At 44.9% G+C, this 17,009-nt stretch overlaps 2 protein-coding genes and 1 long non-coding RNA gene across 9 annotated transcripts; 2 read left to right on the forward strand and 1 right to left on the reverse strand.

The window, feature by feature from the left end:
- The first annotated feature begins 7,124 nt into the window (after positions 1 to 7,124).
- Positions 7,125 to 9,125, forward strand: LOC117855286 (uncharacterized). The gene is made up of 6 exons (XM_034737595.2): positions 7,125 to 7,454; positions 7,791 to 7,946; positions 8,039 to 8,171; positions 8,260 to 8,299; positions 8,429 to 8,533; positions 8,736 to 9,125. The coding sequence occupies exons 1-5, from the start codon at positions 7,155 to 7,157 to the stop codon at positions 8,514 to 8,516; spliced, it is 717 nt and encodes a 238-aa protein (XP_034593486.1). The 5' UTR covers positions 7,125 to 7,154; the 3' UTR covers positions 8,517 to 8,533; positions 8,736 to 9,125.
- A 449-nt stretch (positions 9,126 to 9,574) lies between these two features.
- On the reverse strand, positions 9,575 to 12,276 carry LOC117855287 (uncharacterized). Of its 2 annotated transcripts, XR_004640488.2 has the most exons (4): positions 11,904 to 12,276; positions 11,418 to 11,790; positions 10,782 to 10,842; positions 9,575 to 9,900 (listed from the first exon to the last, which is right to left on the reverse strand). It is a non-coding gene; the product is annotated as an uncharacterized lncRNA (long non-coding RNA). The 2 variants fall into 2 exon arrangements; XR_004640487.2 differs by having other exon boundaries at positions 11,418 to 12,270.
- A 300-nt stretch (positions 12,277 to 12,576) lies between these two features.
- On the forward strand, positions 12,577 to 16,836 carry LOC117855283 (uncharacterized). Of its 6 annotated transcripts, none has more exons than XR_004640486.2 (7): positions 12,577 to 13,129; positions 14,451 to 14,606; positions 14,698 to 14,830; positions 14,919 to 14,958; positions 15,118 to 15,222; positions 15,373 to 15,469; positions 16,327 to 16,836. XR_004640486.2 is itself a non-coding variant. In XM_034737591.2 (6 exons), the coding sequence occupies exons 1-5, from the start codon at positions 12,827 to 12,829 to the stop codon at positions 15,203 to 15,205; spliced, it is 720 nt and encodes a 239-aa protein (XP_034593482.1). In that variant the 5' UTR covers positions 12,577 to 12,826; the 3' UTR covers positions 15,206 to 15,222; positions 15,373 to 16,836. The 6 variants fall into 6 exon arrangements, 2 of the variants coding, with proteins under 2 accessions (XP_034593482.1, XP_034593481.1); XR_004640485.2 differs by having other exon boundaries at positions 16,333 to 16,836; XR_004640484.2 differs by having other exon boundaries at positions 15,425 to 15,469.
- The last annotated feature ends 173 nt before the right edge of the window (positions 16,837 to 17,009 follow it).

The raw sequence follows: 17,009 nt of genomic DNA on the forward strand, positions 1-17,009 counted from the left end.
CCAAATGGACTAGAGGACTAAAAGATTTAGTCCACATTTTAGTCCCTATATTTGGTACTTTAGGGACTAAAAGTGGCTAAAATGGATGGACTAAAGTTTAGTCCAGGGTAACCAAACACGACTTTACTATAAGAGCACTACTATAGCTTGGCTTCGAGACGGGGGACTTGGGGCGTGTTTGGATCCTTAGGCTAAAATTTAGTCCTTGTCACATCGAATGTTCGGATGTTAATTAGGAGGACTAAATATGAGCTAATTATAAAACTAATTGCAGAAGTCCTGAGCTAATTCGTGAGACGAATCTATTAAACCTCCATCTATGCCGTTAGTTTTGTAATTAGATTATATTTAATACTCTTAATTAGTATGAAACATCCGATATGACGGGAGCTAAAGTTTAGCCGGCAGGAACAAACAACACCTTAAACAAAAAGGAGAGACAACCGGGACAACCTTGAGGAGACGAGAGCGTGCGACGGCGACGTCTCCCCAACTATCCCATGTCTTCATCATCGATCATCCTCTCTCATCTGCCAGCAGTTGCCTCCTCCGATCGGCCCCCCCGCGCCACCACAGGCGACAGAGGGCGTCGCGGTAGCTGGTTGGCGAGCGTGATGGCGAGGGAGTGAACTCGTAGTCCTCACACTCCATCTCCTCGTCGTCGGCCTCCAACAGCTCTCCAGGTAGCGCCCGACCGGGGATCCGGCCGGGGAGAACGGCCTCGCCGCCGGGGAGAGTGGGGAGGCGGACCGAGCAGGCGCAGGTAGGTTAGGATCCGCCATGGCCGAGAAGACTGCGATCGGGAATTGGACGACGACAAGTATTAGTTCTCTTTATCTTCCGCTAGCGTATTAACATATGAATTATGCGTTGGACTGGTTGGTGCGGAATAGCAGACGGCCGTGGTGTTGGAGGGAGAACGAAAGGAAGAAATCAGCTTCACTTCGCCATCAGGGCCACGCGCTGCAACAGCGCCTGCAACTGAGACGAGCATGGCAGGCTCATTTCGGACCCGGAGCTCGATCGGCAGCTGACCCCATCCCACACGTTTCCGTCGAGGGGTACAGAGACAACTACATGCGCCGAAGAATTCTTCTGCCGCCTATTAAAAGAATCTGGAGGCGTTGGATATTTCTGCAGATACGTCAAGCTAGAAGACAGGGAGTGTACAAGATCGTGGTAATTCAGGACAGGACTGGTCGTTTTCCGTCTCTTGGGGAACAAACAACAACTTCGCTACCAGCAGTACCATTTCTTCTTCAGAATTTTAACATTTCGATTACTTCCCCTAGAATCTTAGATTACGATATCCTTGGTCAAATTAGAGCCTGCTTAGTTCTCCCTAAACTCCCAACTTTGACACTATGTAAAAAGAAGATTTCTCATCACATCAAACTTGCGGTACATGCATGGAGTACTAAATATAGATGAAATCAAAAACTACACAGTTTTGTTGTACTTTGCGAGACAAATTTTTTGAGCCTAATTAGTCAATATTTTGATAATAATTCACAAATACAAACGAAACGCTACAGTGTGCTACAACAGTGATTTTGCATCTCCAAAATTGGACAATTAAACAAGATCTTAACCTCTGGATGTTGGAAACAGGGGCGGTGCTAATCCCAGGACGTCATGTCAGACATATTCCTTAGCAGCTTCGCGTTTGACAGATCCAACCGCAGTCATCGTCGTCGAATGGAGAACGGCATGGCGCCACACTGCATGGGAAATAGACATCGCAGCATTCTAATGCCACCGCACGAAGAAGCCACGGCCAAACCGCTGTTGCTCATTCGATCGTGCTCTGACGCGATTATTCTACGGCTAATCTGTTCAGTTATGGCGTCACGATCCGCCCCGGTTGCTGCATTTCTTTATTCACTCGGATGTTCTCATCGATCATCCGGACCTGTTCAACCGATCGAGGCCTCAATCACGAGGTGGCAGCGGCGTCACACCTGCAGCTCGTCTCGCGCACCGCTGCCTCTGCCCCCATATAAAACTCCATCCCGTTTGACAAATGGCTCAACAACCGGTTAGTTTGTCTGGGGAAGAGAGCCAGAGAGGAGGGGGGTGGTAGTGCTGCTTCATGTCCTGCCAGAGAGCCTGGATGGGAACGCGGGAACAGCTGGTGTTTGCAATAGAACAGGAAACTGGAAAATGAATATGTTAAGCTGATCAGCAATACAGCAGAATGCAGCGTGCATGTCTGTATGAACTAGTAGGATACTAACATTTGGGCTCTTTTTAACTTGAAAAAATCATTTAAATAATTTTGTGTTGCTGTTTCATTGTCATTGCTTTATCCAAATTGCCTTGGTAAAGACGTAATCCTTTTAAAAATCATATTTATGGCATGAAACATGGAATTATAAGAAAATGGAATATCTTATTCAAAAACATAGTTTTTTTGTTTATTGAAACTAATATGTAGATTTTGTGTCTTGTGATGTGAATTTCTACTGGAGAATTAGGACCTAGTTGGTTTGAAATCAAACCTTACCACACCTAAGGTTAGTCGAGTTTTACCAAGTTAGCAGCTATTTGGTTGTAGCCACAAACCATAGCAAGATTCCTCTTCTACTAGCTCGGTTGCACATATATGTGACTAAAAATGTGTGGCAAGATTCTCCTATGCAAACTAAAAGTGTGGCAAACAATTTGATGAACTAATTAACTTTAGTCAAGTTTGGCAAGAAATTGTGACAAACATTTACAATCTTAGGTCCTGTTTGGGAGAGGGGTGCTAAAATGTAGCCATGGACTAAAATTTAGCCCCCTCAAATGGAGTGCTAAACTTTAGTCCTTTGGAGTGTTTGGATGAGGGACTAAACTTTAGCACTTTGATTGCTAAAAGACTTTTTTACCCCTCATTTACCTCTTTCCTCTACCCTTCTCCTCACTGCTCCTCACCCTCCTCCTCCTACCCCACTGCTCCTCACCGGAGTCCACGACTGCGTGAAGAGCGCGTCACCCCTGGCGGTCTCGAATACGGCGAAGTCCCTACTGCTCCGACCCGTCCCCGCCCCGGCCTCGTTTGCCTCCGCCTCGGCCTCCTCCCGCAGCCTCCGGATCGCCAGCTCTCGCCGCACGATCGCGTCCATCTCCACCGCCTTCATCCTCCCGGTCTCCCTCTCCACCACAAGCACCTTCCTGGCCTTAGGCGTCCATGGGCCTCGGCGGCGCCGCGTTCCTCGTTGGCGCGGCCGTTGGAGAAGACGCCGCGGGGGCGGCTGGAGCTGCTGCTACAGCAGGGCCGAGCGAAGGCGGCGAGGCGGGCGGAGGCAGCAGGGCGGGCCGAAGCCATCGGGTCCGGCCGTATGAGGAGGGGGCCGGTCGGAGGAGGATGGCGCCGGGATGAAGTGGTCGGTGATGAGGACATCCCTTCCAATGATACAACCACGCCTACAACGCAGCAAGGACCAATGACAAGAGCCCGTGCACGAGAGCTAAATTATCAGGTTAACTCATTCCTCGCTGTCCATAAACCCTCATCTCAGAATTGGATGCTACTAAGTCATTGTGATGATTTTATTATTATTAGGAATGATGGAGAGGAGCCTAATGGATCAACCAATCAGTTTGGGCATCAAGATCACACAATAAGAAAGCACAAGATCAGACATCAAGTTCAGACTTCAAGTTCGTACAGCTAGGCAACATCAAATTGACGTGGCAATATTTCTCAACTCCGGATGTTGTTTGAAGCATATGAGTACTCATTGGAAAGATCTTGAAGTTTACTTTCAGATGGATCTAACCTTATGACGAAATTCCACCGGAGCTGAGCAGAATTGACAAAGAGACGTTCGGCCTTTCAGTCTTGGGCTGAAACCCTTATATCTCGTGCAGCCCACTAGGGGCCCTTTCCAGCTTAGGGTTTACACCCTCCCACGCCTCCTTGTTGTTGCCCATGTATAAATACATCTAGCAGCCATCAGGATGAACTTGGGTTTTGTTTTAGATGCAAGTTAGCTATTGCTACTTCCTAGTGAACGCGTGTGTCGACTAGACCACCCGATTTGCTTGATTCAAGACCCCAACTCGTGATTCAGGTTTCATTTGTTTCAGATCCGTGGGTTTATTTGCTTGTTCATCTTGTTCTTGCTTGTTCTCGATTGCTAGCAGGTTCAAGGGTGTTCTTGGCCCGGCAAGAACAGCCAACGTCGGAATCAGTGTACCTGTTGCTAAGGCGCAGCATCCTGTGATTGTTGTAGTCGGACAGCCAACGTTGATTCCACCCCCAAATCGAAGTTACCCCTCCTCTCATCGAAAGATTGGGAACAGCCCCTGCCATATCAGTCGGATCCATGACCTCCCCTGCGGTGGCGGGGGCTGGAGGTGGTGGGGCCACCGGAGGCCGCGGAGGTGGAGGCGGGGTCGAGCGGAGGCAGGCACGGCGGTGATGGGTTTGGGCGAAGGAGGCGGGGAGAGAGAGAGAGAGAGAGAGAGAGAGAGAGAGAGAGAGAGAGAGAGTGAGGGGAGGAGGAGAGGGGAGGGGGGTAGGGGGGAAGTGGTCCTGGGGGACCACTTTTTAGTCCATTTAGTCAGTTTTAACCACCCCCAAGTGACTAAAGGATTATAAGAGCAACTCCAAGAGTATCCTAAAAAATTCTTCCCCAAAACTATGTATTGGGGGTTCTCCCAAAAAAATTTCCTCCAAAAACATATCAGTCCACAGCAGATCGCTAATAAATAGCTCCCAATATTTTAAAACAGGCCACGTCATCGTATTGGGCCCATCGGAAGGGACGCGCGAGCGTGCGGGAATCAGGATTGGGGGAGGAATGCCAACGCTAAAATATACGTGGTGGTAGGCTGTTTTTTTAGCGTTGCTAAAAAATTGGGGAAGGTTTGGGTGGACTGTTGGAGTTCATTTTTTTCTCCTTTTTTCCCAAAAAAAAGTATTGGGGGTAAGATTAGCAGCCTCTTGGAGTTGCTCTAAGGGTGCTAAATTTTAGCACTTGGGTTTTAACCCACCCGTTTGGGAGCACTAGTGACTAAAAGTGACTAAAATGGGGGTGCTAAAATTTAGCACCCCTTTCCCAAACACCCCATTAGTATAGCAACCAAACATGCCTGTAGTTATGGTGACATATTATATATTATTAGGTTTTAAAAAGATATGGGTGAGTTAGAAGTTTTTTAAGTAGTATATTGTTGAGAAGTTCACAGGCCCACTCAGCTAAATTGTTCCAACTGATATAATGTTTTGTTACTATTGACGATGAATTGATGTCATCTCTTGCTATGCATGAACCACCACCCAATACTTTTTGTTGCCACGCATCCATATATTGGACACACTGTGTAGATAAAATTGGAAATTGGCGTGACAACTTTGAAACTGAAGGGGCAAGAACAGGTCTAATGTGTAGAGAGAGCTTGGAATTGGAAGCAGCTTTAAACCCATCCCTTTCCTTATTCTTTCTGTATCATTGTTGTATGAAGCTTAGTTTGACACTCGTGGCCCATATGTCACTGCAACTCACACATATGCATTTGAATTATATGGGACTTCCTCCGTACCAAATTGTAAGTTGTTTTAGCATTTTGAGATTTATAGATTTTGTTATGCACCTAAATATAAAATCATATCTAGATACATAATCAAACCTATAAATCTAAAAATATCAAAACAACCTACAATTTGGAATCACATGCATTAAATTATGGCATCCATGACGCTTATGACTTCTCACATATATATATTCTTTTGTTTATTGTCAATCGCCTAGGCGCCATTGCAAGCCTGCAAGAACTGTATATGTAGTTGTCTTGCTCGCTAATGCCCTGCAGCCCGCATGCATGCCTGATCGTAGAGCACTGCAGATTGGCGGCGAGCTCCCGGCCTGCTTGTTGAGGCCCTTCACTGGTCAGTGAGTGATGCGTTGGCCAGCATCGACCAGCAGAGGCTTGCTCCATTCAATCCATGGGCGCTAATAGGTCCTTGTGCTTTGGCGGTGAGAACGGCTTTTGTAGTTGGTCTTTTACCGTCTATATGTTGCATGCATGCCATTACATTGAAGACTATGCTCTTTTGAGGAGGCCCAGCGCAAAAGGAAAGCATGTGACGGTCAAAGGAAAAAAAAATACATGCAGGCATTATATTAGATTAGGACTCCTAGTGCCCAAAGAAGGCAGTAATATTTTTCCGGTTACTTTCCAAGCTTTATTATTGCGTTCAAACTATTAATTATATTTGACGTGGATTCTTTTTTCGATTGACATAGACCGTTAGATCATCATAAAATACAACGACGTATATCCTTCTCTTTTTTCTGATTAACATGAAAATTTCTAAACCCTCTCGGCGAACATGGTAGCTTCTTTAACACTATTATATTAAGATAATGGAAGATAGTTTACGCAACAGCTTCAGCGCAATCTGTGGCTATTTCCTTCTCCGATCCATACGTTCTAACCTGCTCATGGTGAAGGAAAGCATGGGACAATGGTCTTTTGACTTGGTCACAGCTGCTTCGCAGATACCTTATTTTAGACAGGTGTACATGAACTGCTGTAGTAGACTCTAAATGAGCACACAAAACTGAAGCCTCGTCCATTGACAGTATTTACAAAACGGAGACAGGATTTGGTTAGGGCCCGGGCTAAGACCGTTAGTAGAGTTTGATCCTTACAAAAGGAATTTAGTGAGTCACATTTTTTTTCTCCTTTAAAACGAAGAGATTTTTTACTATACTGATAAAGAAAAATTAGGCCAGTACAAATCCACGATTTCACATCTGTAGCCTTAGCCTACTATGGATTTATATTGACCATCTAATTCAGGCAATTTCCACTCTCCAGCGTCCAGGGTAGGATGGAGGGAACAGAACAGGCAACAATTCAAAAAAAGAAAACAGAACAATTCTCGTGCCGGAGGGCTGAGAAAAATTATGCGGCCCATCCAACTTGGGCCGTTTGACTGTCCGGGAGGAGCCCAGCATTGATTAAGAATGCGACACTCCACAACAGGCCAACAGCCCACGTTGATATCCCAAGCCTCCCTCCCATCCTCATTCTCCGCATCCACCAAACAAAGCGAGGAGAATACAAAACGGCCTCGCTCTGTCGCAGGCTTCGAGCGCTCAGCACCCTGCTCACGCCGCCGCCGCCGCCGCCGCCGCCGCCGCCTGCCCGGCGCGAACATGAAGGCCATCGGGAGCGGCGGGGAGTGGTGGTGGAACCTCCCGTCTCTCCGCCGCAAGTCCGACTCCCGCCGCCGCGGCCGCCGCAACACCGACCCCCGGGGCCGCCGCCGCGGTCCCCCGCGAGAGCCGCTCTCGTCGTCCTCGGAGTCCATCGGCCAGAGCAGCGGCTGGCCCATCAAGTTTCCCTTCAGGCAGGCGGTCACCGCCGCCTGTCTCACCTTCACCGGCGACACCATCGCGCAGGTCCGCGGCCGCATCGTCGACCGCCGAAGACGCGGCACCGAACCCGACAGCAAGGTCACCCCCGCTATACTGCATCTTATTGATGTCTTGAATTCTTCTTAACCGGTTTGGAAGCTAAGAACGGGCTTGTGATTCGTTGTGTTGTGAGCATAAAGCATGAAAGTAACTTAAATTATGTTTGGTATGGCTGTATCCGTGGCCACCTCACCAAAATTCTACTCCAGTATTTATCTTGCCTTAGATGCAGATTAAATTGTGTAATGCTCGAGTATGTATCTTGTGCAGTGCAAGTGTGGTCCTGCCCTACCGTGGCAAATTTTTAGCAAGAATATTGTCCATTGGCGTTCGTCACATTGTGAATTCTGATGTCTGTTTATGTGTTCATTTCAGGAACTGATACCAGACATATTGCTGAACCATGACTGGCTTCGTGCACTTCGTATGACTTCCTATGGATTCCTTCTTTATGGTCCAGGATCCCATGCATGGTATCAGTTTCTTGATCGGTGCATGCCCAAGCAGACATTTGTAAATTTGTCCACTAAGGTATGCTTTGCATCCTCCACTGAACTGATTTGTTGGGTTATTTAAGCATTTTATTCACAAGATACCTTTTCTTATAACTATTGTCATTTCAGGTCATACTGAACCAGATCCTACTTGGTCCTTGTGTTATTGCTATAGTTTTTGCTTGGAACAACTTATGGTCAGGGAAATTGTCAGAGCTGCCATCTAAATATCAGAATGATGCCCTTCCTGCACTTCTATATGGTAATCCTTCTGCCTAAATGCAGTTTGAACTACTTGAACAGAAATAACTGATATTATGGTACATTTCACTTTGTAATGGATATTGCAGGGTTTAGGTTTTGGATTCCTGTATCAGTTGTCAATTTTGGGTATGCACATTTGGCTTCTCATTTTTAATGTTTGTCTCAGATACTTCTTGATGACTATTTAATTGCTACCTACTCCATTGGAGCAGAAGCAATGCAGTTGATTCTTATGCTAGTTTTTATGTGTGCTAGGATGATTCCTTTGCCTGCTCGTGTTGCCTTCATGTCCTCTTGTTCCATTTTTTGGAACTTCTATCTATCTACTACTATGAACAAATGAAACCGCCGGCTCATCAGGTTGGTCTCGACACAACTCAATTTCGAACCTATAAACTTCTCTTGGCTGGGCTTACGTATTTTAAATTTTGAACAACTTGTCTAATAATACCTGCATTTGCTGTCATCTTCCTTGTGCTCACCTGACATGGAGCATTTCATCATGCACAGCTGCTTACCTATCTGGAAATTTACACTGAACAATTTGACATGATGCTTGTAGGGTATGTACGAGCCTCGTTCATCATGTTATGTACCTCCCAATGCAAAATTTCTGATCCGGTTATTGGTTATATTCATCAAATAGAGGAGAATGTGCAGGAGATAGTTTCAGCAGGCATAACAGTACACTGTAAGGTTTCTCCCTCTCTGACAGTTCCGGTGGATCAGGATAAGGTCACTGCAAAACTTATTCTAGATGTTGATGAGCATAAGATCAATGGAAGAGGTGAAGTTTTTGTCTAATGTATGGAGCACCTGGCTCCATTCTGATTTCAAAACTCAAAGGTCGTTGAATTTGTTATTTAGGATATGTGCTGAATTAGCTTTACTTCAATGACAATGGTATATTGACATTCATCTCTGAATAAGATGGTGTATTCGTTATTGCTAAGAGGAATTTATGAATTCATTGCTGGATGTTGTATCTTAGATTCCTACTTAAATAGAAAAATCATCGAATGGCCCTGTTTGGCTTCATCTCATGGAAGGAACAAAAGGCCCTCTTGAGCTTGTGACGTTTCAGAATTTGGTGGCGCGGTCGCGGTCCTTCGAGCTCAGCTGTTCAGACCCCGTTAAAGGAAGAAGAAAAGGGCCGGTCCTTCAAGCTCAGCTGCTCAGGCCCTGCTAAAGGAAGATTGGAAGAAGAAAAACGCCGAGCTGGATTACTAGAACCCAAAGCTGGTACTGTTATCTACCATGCCCGAACTAAACCCTCTAGGGCCTTCTTTTCCTAAAGCGGATAACTGGATGTCTGGAGCTGTAGCCTGTAGTTGAACTGCGATTACAGACCTACATCAGTTTTCAGTATCAACGGAGACCAAGACATTTGTTAGAGAGGGCTTCCGAATACAGGTTTTATTCTGATTGAACTCTAAACAATTACAGAGCATTTCGACAGAAGAATTTGCTATGCAACTCCTATCATCGTTCTTTACATGTCAAGAAATATACATAATAGATCAGAGACGAAAAAGGGGGAATCTACAGACACACGGCTACAGCCTACAAGATACAGACTAAATAAATTATGAATGCTAAGTTAACTGCTTGTAAAATCTACGATTCAAAGTCTTCTATCTCGGAGATTTGGTCGAAATGCATCTTCCGCATAAGATGAGCCTTGATATAGCGCGCGACCTTCGATTCCTGACCTTGATTGAAGAGAGCTGCAGCGAAATAATTGGATTAGCTGGAGAAAGGAAAAATCTCATGAAACTCTGCTCTAAGCTAAACAGGATTCACATGCCCCACTGGCAATTGGTCCGACATATACCCCTTCCAGCCACAAGAGACTACTGTTTTGGATAGCGCCATGCTCCTACAACATAACTTTGACCTATAATTGATATCTTTATATACCTATAAAACATAGTAAGATTATAATATCACAGAAATACTATAAACTCCGCAAAACACACAAAAACTATAAAAACTAATATAATTTGGCCAAAGTTTTGGTGAATACCATCTATACTATTGCCACTACCCAAAGGAGTATAAACATATGCTAATCTACACTTGTTTATGGTCTGCAGCCATATCCATGAGATGCAAACTTCCGCAAGAATGTCAGAAGTCAATTCAATTTATCTGCGGAAAACTAGCATGGGTGCAAGATGACATACTTTGTTATTCTTTTTTACAGGCATGGTAGTATGGTACTCCGCACAAAAACATCACTACTGAGAAAAGATCTATTTGTTTGAAGAGTCATTGACTCAAGAAATGACCAAATTAAGGATAACAATCAGATCCATACAAGTGCAGCTGAAAGGGGGCTACTAAACTATCCAGAGTTTAGTTACCATCCAATGCGAAGACATCCAAGATTAACTGTAGCTTGGTGCCATATATGCCTCCACATACACTATATATGCAGACAAGTTTTTTTTCAATATATGAAATGATTTGTCCAAGTTTTTATACACAAACAAGTGGTAAGAAGAAAATAGGTGATACAAACCAAAGTGCGTATTCAAAGACCCATTAGCACTGAGTTCAGTGAGTATCCACACATTATGACATAATAGAAATATGAAAGATTTACCTTCCGTCGAGTTCTTGAAGTTCTCCAACATAGTAGACTCCTTGATTTAGGCTCCAATCTCCTGGACGCAAACACTTGCCCATTGAGAAACATGCAGTAGCAGTACAAATGCATAATCTCAATAGGCAAATGAGTCAAACATGTGTGCTGCAATGGTAAGGAGCATTGACAACTCAACACGTTTAACGATCCTTATGATTTCAGGAAAATTATTATGAGCTTGTTGGACGTTGGTAGCACTTTGTTATACACATTTTATTTGTGATGTGAAAACACATAAGTATGAGTTCTTAATTTTTGGGTTTGGTGTATCCCAACAAGAAAAGGAGAGAATGGCAAACATGCTTAATTGCAAATTAGGGACCCTTCCTATGAAATATCTAGGAATCCCGATATCAGATTACCATCTTATTGGCATGGCTGCTTTTGCTAGTATCTTTGAGAAGATGAGGAAAAGGCTCGACCCATGGAAGGGGAAGAACCTAACCTCTGGGCTCCCTACCTCCTAAAAAATTTAATACTTCTCCTCGCTTCGGTCCATTCATGTTTGCAGGCATAGCATGGGGGCTGTGGAACACCCGAAACAAGATGGCGATCGAGAAGAAGTTCATTAATTCTCCCTCTGAAGTTTTGTACCTTGGTATATCATTTCTGCAGAAATGGCGCCCTCTTCTCAAGGAGGATGATTAGGAGAAGTTGGATGGAGCTACCAAGAAGATGGCGAGGTGGCTGAGCAACTTCCAACCGACCAACAACCTGCTACCGGATGTTGTGGGTCTTTAGATGTCTGTGCTCCCTGTTCCAGTGTTGGTCTTTTGTGTTGAACGCGTTTTTTCTTCTTGTTTCTTTCGGTTCCGTTCTGTAAACTCCTTTATACGCTTTCTATAAAAGCAGAGAGCTTCTCCTTCAAAAAAAAAAAACAGCGTCGTCTGTTCTCAATCACATGCTGTCATTGCTCGTCGGCGTCGCCTCCTTGCTCCTCACGTCAGCCCACCAGCTTCTGCTCCACCTGCGCAAGCAAGAGAATCGGAACTTAATTGTGGAGCAATCCGTCCAAGCAAGCAAAAATACTCCACCAAAACGAAGCAAGCGCCATGGCAGGAGGGTGCGCCGATGCCTAACCACATGAATCGAACCAAAAATTTAAGCTCTGCTTCCTCCATGAGTGCACTTTGTCCTCGTCGGCAAACTTTAGGGAGGGATTTGCCGCCGAGGATACGCGCAACCAACGACGCCCTCCGCGTAGAGCTAGATGCCTTCCTCCCCGGTCTCGCCGTCGCTCCGCTCGACCCAACTCGCGGCAGTGGCCGCCCGCCGCCATCGTCGTAGAGCCGAGCCGTAGCCCCGCTGCGCCGCCTCGCCCTGCCCTGCGAGCTCCGCTCCGTCCTGCCAACTCTGCTTCTCCCGGCTTTGACCCGACCTGATGTGACCTCTCCCAACCCGCCAGTGCGACCTTGATGCGCAAGAATGAGCGGAGCTTGGCAGCGGCGCCGCCCCTGCTCAGCCTCACCGGAATAGGGGTGGATGGGGGATAAAAGGGCGGCCACGTCTTTTTCACTCCCTATGCGGCTGACGACACTGACAGGTGGGCCTTCCAGACGTCACAAAGTCAACGTGGCGATGGTGTGGCGCCAGCTCGGACCAAACCAGTATAGAATCGCGCTAGGGAGGTCGCGTGTCCGGTTTCGTGAGCATGAGGAGTCAGAACGGATGGATTTTAAGTCTAAGGTGAGAAGTGAAACACGAACTCGGCCCGCAGCCCAGGGAGATGTGAACAGGAGGTTTTCCTAATTAAGAATGCGACCACCACAAGAGCCCACGTTGAGATATCCCGGCCCACTTAGCGACACTGACCTCCGGGCTTTTCAAAAAAGGGACACTGACCTCCGGAGGATTCGGAGCCTCTCGGCACTATCGGAGCCTCCCCTCTTCAAGCTCCGTATCCACCAAACAAAACGGGGAGAAAACTAACCGACCTCCCGCTCTGACGCAGGCTTCGAGCGCCCAGCACCTTGCTCACGCGGCGCCACCGGCCCGGCGCGAACATGAAGGCCATCGGGAGCTGCGGCGATTGGTGGTGGAACCTCCCGTCTCTCCGCCTCAAGTCCGACTCCCGCCGCCGCGGCCGCCGCAACACCGACCCCCGGGGCCGCCGCCGCGGTCCCCCGCGGGAGCCGCTCTCGTCGTCCTCCTCGGAGTCCATCGGCCAGAGCAGCGGCTGGCCCTTCGAGCTCCTCTTCAGGCAGGCGGTCACCGCCGCATGTCTCACCTTCACCGGAGACACCATCGCGCAGGTCCACGACCGCATCATCGACTGCAGAGGACGCAGCGCCGAACCCGACAGCAAGGTCACCCCCGCTATACTGCATCTTATTGATGTCTTGAATTCTTCTTAACCGGTTTGGAAGCTAAGAACGGGCTTGTGATTCGTTGTGTTGTGAATATGTAAAGCATGAAAGTAACTTAAAATTCTGTAAACCATGTTTCGTATGGTTGTATCCATAGGCTGTTGGTTGGAATGGAAGCTTGCGGCGGTGTCTGGACGTCAGGAGGGTCTTCTGAGTTCTGACTTCTGTCCGATTGGAGAAGAAGATGAATAGATATGGGCCAGCTCGAATTGGTGGATAATAGCCCATCAGGCATTAGGTGGTGTGGCCCAAGGAGACGATCCAATTTTCCAACAGCAGCACAGCGGCCAACAGGCCAAGACAGCCAGCTCTCCTGTGCGTGTGTGCGGGTGCGGCCCATGCATGAATGATGCATCACAGGAGTGCAGACTTGTAGCATTCAGATATGACGCAGGGCGTTTACTAGAGCAGGTCAACGATTCTACCCAGCAAACTACTAGCACACAAGTACATGCTTATAGGATTATTCATGTATTTCATGATCTTGTGATGCATCGATGGTGCTCCATCATGAGCGGAAATGGGAATGAGCTAGTTTACCTCGTGGGAAATTTGGTTAAGGCCTTGTTTAGTTGCCAAAGTTTGGAGGTGCCAAATTACTATTACAGCACTGTAGCGTTTCGTTTGTATTTGTGAATTATTGTCCAAACATTGACTAATTAGGCTCAAAAGATTCGTCTCGCAAAGTACAACAAAACTGTGCAATTAGTTTTTAATTTCGTCTACATTTAGTACTCCATGCATGTACCGCAAGTTTGATGTGATGAGGAATCTTCTTTTTGCATAGTGCTAAAATTGGGAGTTGGGGGTGAACTAAACAAGGGGTAAACTAGAACATGAAATAATCTTTTAAATATAGTATGTTTTTTTAACTAAAGTGCAATAGCAAGCTACTCTAGCTTTTTAGGCGACAGCATGGCTGCCATAGCGAGCTAAGTCCCTCCTATTAATAGTAGGAACTAAACAAGGTTTACTATGGGCTAGCATTGTTCAATAGCATTTGCACCATTCAAAGTTGAGTTAAATCCTGCTTAGCTAAAATTTTTGGCGAGCTACCTTAAGAACCGTAGCCACCTCTCCAAAATTCTACTCCAGTATTTATATTGCTTTAGATGCAAATTAAATTGTGTAATTTTCTGGTATGTATCTCTTGCAGTGCAAGTGTGGTCCTGCCTTACCGTGGCAAATTTTTAGGTAGAATATTGTCCATTGGCATTCGTCACATTGTGAATTCTGATGTCCGTTTAGGTGCTCATTTCAGGAACTGATACCAGATATATTGCTGAACCATGATTGGCTTCGTGCACTTCGTATGGCTTCATATGGATTGCTTCTTTATGGTCCAGGAACCTATGTATGGTATCAGTTTCTTGATCGGTGCATGCCCAAGCAGACATTTGTAAATTTGTCCGCTAAGGTATGCTTGCATCCTCCACTGGACTGATTTGTTGGGTTATTTAAGCATTTTATTCACAAGATACCTTTTCTTATAACTATTGTCATTTCAGGTCATATTGAACCAGATCGTGCTTGTTCCTAGTGTTATTGCTGTAGTTTTTGCTTGGAACAACTTATGTTCAGGGAAATTGTCAGAGCTGCCATCTAAATACCAGAATGATGCCCTTCCTGCATTTCTATATGGTAATCCTTCTGCCTAAATGCAGTTTGAACTACTTGAACAGAAATAACTGACATTATGGTACATTTCACTTTGTAATGGATATTGCAGGGGTTAGGTTTTGGACTCCTGTATCAGTTGTCAACTTTTGGTATGCACATTTGGCTTCTCATTTTTAATGTTTGTCTCAGATACTTCTTGGACCAATCAGGATGTGGTTGAATAGACTGGATGACTATTTAATTGCTACTTACTCCATTGGAGCAGAAGCAATGCAGTTGGTTCTTATGCTAGTTTTTATGTGTGCCAGGATGATTCCTTTGCATGCTCGTGTTGCCTTCATGTCCACTTGTGCCATTTTTTGGAACTTCTATTTATCTAATACTATGAACAAATGAAACCGCCGGTTCATCAGGTTGGTCTCGACACAACTCAATTTCCAACCTATAAACTTCTCTTGGCTGGGCTTACGTATTTTAAATTTTGGACAACTTGTCTAATAATACCTGCATTTGATGTCATCTTTCTTGTGCTCACCTGACATGGAGCATTTCATCATGCACAGCCGCTTTCCTATCTGGAAATTTACACTGAACAATTTGGCATGATGCTTATAGGGTATGTACGAGCATGGTTCATTTCAGCAGGCATAGCAGTACACTGTAAGGTTTCTTTCTCTTCGACAGTTCCGGTGGATCAGCATAAGGTCACTGCAAAACTTATTCAATATGCTGATGAGCATAAGATCAATGCAAGAGGGAAGGTTTTGTCTAATAATGCATGGAGCACCTGGCTCCATTCTGATTTCAAAACTCAAAAGTCATCAAATTTGTTATTTAGGATACGTGTTGAATTAGCTTTACTTTTGTGGCGGAACCACCTGACCATCATTTGAATACATCAGGCACGTTAACTTAACCGTTTAATATGACAGTTCGCATTAAATCCACCAGTAGTCTCACTCGAAGGTGAGCGCAGATGGTACAAACATCACAGGATTTACACAATTTCAAGTCTTTCCAAGTTTAATGATGAATTTCATATTTGTTTAATGGTCAAACAAGTTTTGTGAGTCAAAATTGATTTCTTTAACTATTTCAACTATTTTTGAGTAATATTTTTATTTTTAGTCCTTTTATTAATATTTTTAATTGCTATTTATCTTAAACGCCCTCTTAACTTCATTTAACGGTAATTCCACATCATTTGCACAATAATGCTCATGAAAAAAATTGAAAACATCAAAATGCAAATGTGATGAATGATAATGCTCATAATTATGCAGATGATTACTCTCTCCATTCCAAATTACTGTTCAATTTAGCTTTTTTAGATACATAAATTTTGATATGCATCTAGACATAGTATATATTTAAATGCATATCAAATATTATAAACTTAGAAAATATAAAATGAAGAGTAATTTGAGACGGAGGGAGTAGCTAGTGGTGACTCTTGTAACACTAGAAGTCTTACAACTTCAATGATAATGGTATATTGACATTCATCTCTGAATAAGATGTAGGTGTATTCGTTATTGCTGAGAGGAATTTATGAATTCATTGCGGGATGTTGTATCTTAAATTCCTACTTAAATAGAAAAATCATGAACGGCCCTGTTCGGCTTCATCTCATCGAAGGAACAAAAGGCCCTCTTGAGCTTGTGACGTTTCAGAATTTGGTGGTGCGGCCGCGGTCCTTCAAGCTCAGCTGTTCAGGCCCCGCTAAGTAGAAGAAAAAGGCCGGTCCTTCAAGCTCAGCTACTCAGGCCCTGCTAAAGGAAGATTGGAAGAAGAAAAACGCCGAGCTGGATTACTAGTGTTGTGAGAAATTCCTAAACCTAGGAATAATTACAGACCATACCAAATATGATCAAGGCTATGTAAAGGAACATGTACTCATCTATTATGAATAAGACAGAACAAGTTCCACCTACATTGTCTCTTGTATCAAGGCTATATAAAGGAACATGTACTTAATTATGAATAAGAGAGAACAAATTACATCTACATTGTCTCCTGTATGCTCATCTCAGGTGCTACTGGAAAGGATACATGTGATCTTTTACATTTTCTTCATGAATCGGGGATCCACGACTGCGCCGTTCCTATAACCCAAAGCTGGTAATGTTATCTACCATGTCCGAACTGAACCCTCTAGGGCATTCTTTTCCTAAAGCAGATAACTGGAGGTCTGGAGCTG

Source organism: Setaria viridis, chromosome 5 (genome assembly GCF_005286985.2).
Source record: "Setaria viridis chromosome 5, Setaria_viridis_v4.0, whole genome shotgun sequence".
Classification (NCBI taxonomy): domain Eukaryota; kingdom Viridiplantae; phylum Streptophyta; class Magnoliopsida; order Poales; family Poaceae; genus Setaria; species Setaria viridis.

Bases quoted from the DNA above. Each gene is read 5' to 3' on its own strand.
- LOC117855286 (XM_034737595.2), top strand. From the start codon at position 7,155: ATGAAGGCCATCGGGAGCGGCGGGGAGTGGTGGTGGAACCTCCCGTCT. The intron at 8,172-8,259 runs GTAATCCTTCTG...TGGATATTGCAG, and splicing joins CCTTCCTGCACTTCTATATG to GGTTTAGGTTTTGGATTCCT. The intron at 8,300-8,428 runs GTATGCACATTT...TATGTGTGCTAG, and splicing joins GTATCAGTTGTCAATTTTGG to GATGATTCCTTTGCCTGCTC.
- LOC117855283 (XM_034737591.2), top strand. From the start codon at position 12,827: ATGAAGGCCATCGGGAGCTGCGGCGATTGGTGGTGGAACCTCCCGTCT. The intron at 14,607-14,697 runs GTATGCTTGCAT...TTGTCATTTCAG, and splicing joins TTGTAAATTTGTCCGCTAAG to GTCATATTGAACCAGATCGT. The intron at 14,831-14,918 runs GTAATCCTTCTG...TGGATATTGCAG, and splicing joins CCTTCCTGCATTTCTATATG to GGGTTAGGTTTTGGACTCCT.